Source organism: Phyllostomus hastatus, unplaced genomic scaffold, assembly GCF_019186645.2.
Source record: "Phyllostomus hastatus isolate PE091 unplaced genomic scaffold, TTU_PhHast_1.1 phas_contig_210, whole genome shotgun sequence".
Classification (NCBI taxonomy): Eukaryota; Metazoa; Chordata; class Mammalia; order Chiroptera; family Phyllostomidae; genus Phyllostomus; species Phyllostomus hastatus.
Genome location: NW_025333737.1, coordinates 35,654,397 through 35,661,255, shown reverse-complemented (window position 1 = coordinate 35,661,255; position 6,859 = coordinate 35,654,397). Strand labels below are relative to the sequence as shown.

Here is a 6,859-nt window from a genome sequence, read left to right as displayed (position 1 = left end):
GGCTTGCTCGGCAGGGCCCTTCTGAAGCGTCGCTGCACTTCGGGCCCGAGGGAAGGATCCCAACCCTGGGCCCAGCCCCACGCCAAGTGACCGGGCTCCTCGTCACCCAACGGACCGCCCGAGCGGGAGAAGTGGAGAAGGGCCTGGGGGCCAGGAGCTGCCTCCTGCCCGGTCTTGATGCCCAGAGGCTGGGAGAGGGGAGAACCCCGTCACCAGGGCGCCCAGACAGCCCCGTGGACCTCTGGGTCACAGCCACACCGCACACACAGGGACAGGCCCCCCTGGAGGAGGAGGAGGCCGAGGGCAGGAACAGCGGAGACTGGGAAAGGCCCAGGACGCCGGGCGGAAGGCGGGGGCCGCCACTGGGCCCCTGGGTGGGAAGGGCAGCCCCCACCCCCACACCCCCCGACAGTGGCCAGGCCCCATCTGTGATGAGCAACGAAGGGAGGTCAAAGAGGAGAGGGGGTCACAGCACCCAATCAGGACCAGCCACCCGGCCGGGGCCCTGTCCGCAGCAGTCTGGAGCCCCCGCTCCCCCTCTTCCCAAGGAGGGAGCTTTCCCTTCCAACGCAAATAAAGGCACCGCAAACCAGGGAAGGTAGAAAAGTCTCTTTTAAATCTTAAAATTAAAACGTCACCCTGGTAAAACGACTGATTTGGGAACGACAAGCTCCAAAGGCAAGCTCTCCGCCAGGGCCTGGGCGCCTGGGCGCCGTGGGAGGGGCGAAGCCTGGGCCTCTGGCCCCAGCAGGCTCTTCAGTCCCGGCCGCCCGCAGGGGTGGGGCTGCCCCGTGAAGGCAGAGACCCCACACCGTGGACCCCCAGGTACCTGCGGGGGCCCCTCCGGTAGCCACGCCCTTTGAAAGGAGGTGGCGGGCAGGCACCTGGTGCCCGTGCTGTCGCGCCACCCGGCCCCGGGACTGGGGCGGAGGGAGGGGTGCTGACCACAGGGGAGGGTCTCCTGACCCTCCCTCGGACCCCAGGCCGGCCGGCCCACTCACACACATTAGTTACATTTATATATTATAGGTATATATTAAACAGGAAAAACTTGCCTGAAGAGAAACTCCTGAAGGACCCAAGTGGCCCAGGAGGTATACTGCCCCCCACCCTCCAAAATTCCTTTATAAAATCTTCCAGTGCGATCTCCGGGAAACCCCGCCCCGCCCCGGCCCCCGACCCTCCTCTGTCCCCACGACCCCCGACTGCCCAGCGCCGTGGCGTCCAGTCTCATCTCTGGCCATCCACGGCAGCCACGGCCTTCTGCTGTGCGCCCCCCTGCTGTGCTCCGGGGGGCCACGTGGGCTGTGGGTGGTGCAGGTGGTGGAAGCTGTGGGCCGTCGGGGAGGAGGGTGGCATCCAGGCGGCCTGGTGGCTGGGAGGGGACGAGGCCCAGAAGGGGCTGAAGTTTGCAGGAGGGGAGCAGGCCCCGGCCGTGATGGGGCCGCCGCCGCTCTGCAGGCCCTCGGAGGCGCGGAGCTTGGAGAACATGGCCAGGGCGTCCGGGAAGTTGGGCGGCGTGGCCGGCGTGTTGCTGGGGGTGCACATCTGCTCAGAGAGAACACAGGTGTCGGGAGGGCTGTCCCCGTGGCCCCCCGATTCCGAGCCCCACTCCATGGTCCCAGGGAGCCTCCGGGGAGCTCACCCAGGGGACTGGCCAACCCTTCCTTCCTTCCCTCCCACTGGCCGGTCCACAGCAGCCCCAATGAGGCAAAAGCACCCCGGCCCTGAGCCAGTAAGAACAAAAACTAAAGACGAACCCAACAATTTGTATGGAAACCAAAGAGTGTTTTGTGACCCTCAGGAGTGCCAGAATTAGATGGTTAACTCCGACCAGAGCTGAGCAGCCCGGGACACCAGCACGTGGCCTCACCCCGGGTAAGACACCAGCTGGCCCCCCCGTAACCCACCCTCCTCAGATGTTCCGAGGCTGTTGGTCCAGGGAGGGTGGCCGGGCCCAGGGTCTGTCCCCTGGGTGAGCCGCGGAGGAGCCCCCCTCTCTCAGCATCGGCTTCCTTCCACGTCCACCAACCAGCCGGCGCGCGTCTTACCGCCCCCAGCGCCGCTAGGGCATTTCCATCACCTCCCTGGGTGCGCGCGAGGGAGCTGCGGCCCAGAGCTCAAGTCACTGGACCACAACGCCCCCCAAGCAGGGCTCAAGCGAGAGGTTCTTAGTCTCTCCCGAGCCTGCTTCATCCGACGTACGGTCAGGTCAAGTGCAACTTCACGCTGGGCGACCCGAGGACAAACCCAGGGATTTCAGTTTCCTGAGTCCCTAGCCAGCACCGCCCCCCGCCCCTGCCCCTGCCGCTGCTCTTGGCCAGGGGCTGGCAGAGTCTGTCCGTCCAGTCCAGTCCCCCTCTGCCCGCTTCCCGGGGTAACCACACATATCCCGTCAACTGCTGTCTTCTGCTACTACCCTGGGACGGGGCTCCCCCAACTCCTCACTGTCCCCCACCACTTCTGATGGGGGACCCCAGCCTGGAAGGGCAGGGGCTACAACTGATTCCCTGCGAACATCAGAAACTGCGGACCCCCAACCCTGTAGCATCGGGGGGCAGGGGAGAGGTGCCATCCACCCTGACCTCACCTGGGGCACCTCACCAAGGGCTCGGGGGAGACACAGGACAGAAGGCCAACACGAAAGCCGGCTGGTTCCGATCTCACCGAAGATTCTCCCTTTCCCCGGAAGCCCATGTTTGAATTTCTCCTAATTTTAGCAACACCGGCCCCTCCCGCAGGCCCGGTGTGGGAACAAGATTCTAGGACTCGTCACCTGTCGCGGGGGAGCTTTCCCAGCTCTGCAGTTACAGACTGGCCGGAAGGGGCCGGGGCAGCACCCCGCGCTGGTAGCCGGGCCGGCTGCCTCGGGAGCTAGGAAGCCCTGACCATTGTCCTCCTCAGGGGCGGCCGCCCGGCTCCCCGTTCGCCTGGCCTCACCCAGCCCATTTCCCTCCCGGCAATATTCGCCGCCCCACCCCCCCTCCAGGGCCGACTTCTCGGCAGCAGGAAACAATGAATGGGGGTGGGGTGAGGGGAGTAGGAGCCAATTGCATCACAGCATCGTGACCAACTTCCCCAGTTCACGGAGGGAGCCAGCGGCGTGTGGACGGTCTCCGGTCTCCGGGAAGGCCGCCCGGTGCCCGCCTGCCTGCCGGAGTGAGCTGGGGCAGGTTCCTGCGCCCGTGGGCCTGGGAGCCCGGGGTTCAGACCCGGTGCCCTGGAGACTGCTCCAGTGTGGGCTTCCAAGGACTCCGGGTGGAGCCTGCGGGCTCTCCAGCAGGCCGTGCCCGCCGCACCTACCCGGTGCCCTGTGGCTTCCAGTCTGTGGGCCCTTCTCCCCTTCCTGGCCCCCGGAACCCGCTGATCTGAGGTGCCGCCTCTGGCCACGTGAGGGTACAGTGACCGACAGGACAGCCATTTACTGATTCCTCATGCCCCGAGTCCCCTCTGACACGGCTCTGCGGCCACACTTGGTCTCTTGTTTCTGTTCAACCGTTCCCTTTGCTTTCCTGTCCCTACGAAAGTGACTGGCTCCCAGCGCGCAGGGGTTCTCTGCCTGGGCCCCGTGCGCTGATGGATACACTGATTGCAAGGTCTGTCACACAACCCAACACCTGCCTGGAGGGAAGGACGCTTCGGCAGGATTTCGATACCTTGGGATTCGCAGATAAGGAGCAGCAGGACCTCCGGGGGCCTGCAGTCCCAGTTCTGGCCCGAGCCTTCCAGTCCCCACCCACCCCCAAGGCCAAGCAGACTGTTTATTTTTTTAACGTTTTTAGAGCAAAACTTAGTGTTCTGAAAATGTAAACTTATGTCAACGTACCCTAAATATAACTGCGAGGGGAAAAAAAATAAGACTTTCTTAGTCACTAATATCCTAAGCCCAGAATTTTTTCCTCTTAAATTGGTTGACCTAACCAAGTAATGATTTCTAATGTCCTTTTGTTTAAAAAAACACATAAATAGTGAATTATATGCAGATAGTGGCTCTTGATCCTGGTCACCCAAAAGCAAACCAAGGCCCTTCTGAGAGGAGAGGGCGGCAGGGCGCTCTGGGTGCAAGGTGGGAGCCGGGAGCCAGGGCTCCCCCCTGGCCTGGCTCGGGCTGGGTCTCCTCCAGACAGACCCCCGGGGGTCACGCAGAGCCCGGCCCCCAGCAGCCACAGCCCCGCAATCCGCAGGATTCTCCTATCACTTTCCCATGCGGTTTCACTGTTCTGTTTGTATACAGCATGAGCCATTCCAAGACAAAGCTGGTTAAAAGGTCAAGACAGGCCCTTCTCTATTTGTCCTTTGCAACCAAATGAAGATGGGGCGCCTAGACCCAGCAGAGGGGCTGTTTGCAGCTGCTCCAGGCAAGGCGGCAGCTCTGAAAAGGGAGCCGTGGGCAAGGACACCAGAGTCAAAAACGCCAAGAGTGCACCCAAGACGCCACAATGGATCTCCTGGGAATAATGTGTTACAACTCCGGGCTGGGACAGTCCCTTCTCCCTGAGCAAGGCTAATAGGTAACTAGGGGGGGCGGGGAGGACTAGCCTTCCGGCCTCCACAGCAGAAGGGCCGGACAGCCTGGGCGGGTGGAAGCAGGACTCCCCACTGCCAGGAGGGCAAAGGCTCGTGCCCGGGGGCCAGCTGGGAAACGAAAGAGAGCAAATCCGGGGCCGAGTCACTTCTGCTTCCTGCACTTACATGTGTTCACACACTGAGATTAAAAGCAAATGCTTGGCATTTTCTTGTCAAAATCTGTACGTCCTCCATGCTCAGGGCATGTCCTTTTCCTTAAACAGGAAAGCGAACGTACCTCTCTGGGTCCAGCCCAGCCCGGCGCGGGGGTGGATTTATTATCCCTTTCCTGTTCCCCGTAGAGCTAAGTGGTTTGGATGGGGGGCTGCCGGTCCAACAGCAAGAGGGGCCTCCCCACAAACAGACGCCCCAGCTCTCGGTCCCTCGGGGCCCTCCCTACACTGGACGCCAGGGTCCCCTGACGTCTACTTCTGATCCGAGCCCCCTCCCCACTCCCTGACACCCTCACCTCCCTCGTACCCCTCGTACCCCTCGCCCCGGGGAGGGCCCCGGGCACATGGCTTTAGGTCGAGACTAAGCGGCTCAGGAGGCCGGACCACAAAGTTGGGCGGGCGAGCCAGCCGGCCGGGAGCCGCTCTTTCCTGGAAGACATTTTGGCTCTTTGTTTACATCGCGGCGCGGCGCTCCCCGGCAACATGGCTGTCACTGCCGGCGGCTGACAGCGGTCCCCGGCCCCCGGCCCGGGCCCCCGGGGGCTGCGGCCCCGGGGCGAGGCCCACCCTCCCGCCGGTGCCGGTCGCACTTACCATCTGGTGGTGGTGGTGGCTGTTGGGAATGTTGGTTTCTTGGAAAAACGTGCTCAGGGCGGTCTGCGGACAAACACAACGGTGGAGAGGCGGTTAACCGGCACGGAGCCGGAAGCCCGAGGGTCGGCCACCCGGCCTGCGCAGGGTGCGCGACGCCGCGCTCAGGCCGCCGGACCCGACCCCTCCGGCATCCTCGGGCCGCGCGCAGGGGTACCGGGCGGCAGGACCCTCTGGGCCGCCCCCAAACCCCGCGACCTACCTCGCGGCCGCGGATCGCCTTACGGGCGATATAAATAGAGCCTCCCCGAGTCGCGCGCGGCCGGGCGTCCCGGCCCGCGCCCCCACCCCGGGAACCGGGACCGGCCGCCGCGCGCGCTCCGGCCCGCTCGCACCTCGAACTGCCAGTGGGCCGCTTGCAGCAGCTGCTTCGCCTGGTCGGCCGCACAGCCCGCGGCCAGCACGAACTGGTTGATCATGACCTGGTGCCGCAGCTCATCCGTGTTCACCGACATGGCTCCGGCCGGCGCGCAACCCAGCTCGGCGGCCGCGGGAGGCCGGCCGCCCTCGGCTCGCGCTCGCCGCCGCCCGCGGCCTCCGGACCCTCGCCGCCCCGCAGCCCGCCCGGCGAGTGTTGTGGTCCTGCTCCCGCGGCCGCCGACACGCAAACAACAGTGCGGGGCGGGGCTGTGTCCCAACGTTCGGGGGCCGCCAGCCGCCGCCGCTGATTGGCCCGCGCCGCTCGGCCAGCTCCCGGCTCCGAGCGGACGTTCGGTTCGAATCCTGCGGCCTGAGGACCCGCACTGTTTCTCTTTTTGCCCGGCCGTGCCCATTGGCGGAGGTCCGCTCCGTGGGGCGCCCCCGCATTGGCCAGCCGCTGTGTTTTGGCTCGTCCGGGCTCGTGGTTGGCCACGGCCCGGCGTTTGGGGCGGAGCCGCACACGCTGATTGGTCTCCCGTGGGCCTGTTTGAACTCAACTTGAAAACCTTGAGTGCCTGCTGATTGGACAAGGCCCCTGTGTTTGGTGTTGTAGGCTAGGGGGTGGTGCGGCCAAGTTCATTCATTACTTCATTGAAACTGAACATGCTCAGCTGGAAAAGCAAGACAGAGTGGCTTTGACTCATTTCCTCTGAAAGATGTGGTCATCTCGAGAAACAGAACGATCAAAATAGAAAGCAGATAGAGCCTTTGTTGCTGCTCAAGTCCCAAGATTGTTTATTTTTTTAAATCATTCAAGCAGCTCTACTTTTTTTTAGCCTTTTATTGAAAAATAACGGACCCCTTTCACGCCTCCTTCCAGTCACTACCCACCCCCAAGGCCAAGCAGGGCATTTTTTTTTTTAATGTCTTTAGACCAAAACTTTGCGCTCTGAGAATGTAAACCAAATGTTAATGTATACTAAATATAACTGCAAGGGAAAAAATAAGGCTTTCTCAGTCACTAACTCCTAAACCCAGATTTTTTTTTCTTAAATTGATGACTTACCCAAATATTTAGTTTGTACTGTCTTTTTTTTTTTTTTTAAATG

The 6,859-nt window shown here is 62.6% G+C and overlaps 1 protein-coding gene across 1 annotated transcript; it reads right to left on the bottom strand.

Annotated features, from left to right (window-relative positions):
- Window positions 1-1,006: 1,006 nt before the first annotated feature.
- On the bottom strand, window positions 1,007-6,124 carry UBALD2 (UBA like domain containing 2). The gene is made up of 3 exons (XM_045835638.1): window positions 5,726-6,124; window positions 5,334-5,396; window positions 1,007-1,548 (listed from the first exon to the last, which is right to left on the bottom strand). Exons 1-3 carry the CDS (start codon window positions 5,843-5,845, stop codon window positions 1,231-1,233), a joined length of 501 nt encoding a protein of 166 aa, XP_045691594.1. The 5' UTR covers window positions 5,846-6,124; the 3' UTR covers window positions 1,007-1,230.
- Between the last annotated feature and the right edge of the window lie 735 nt (window positions 6,125-6,859).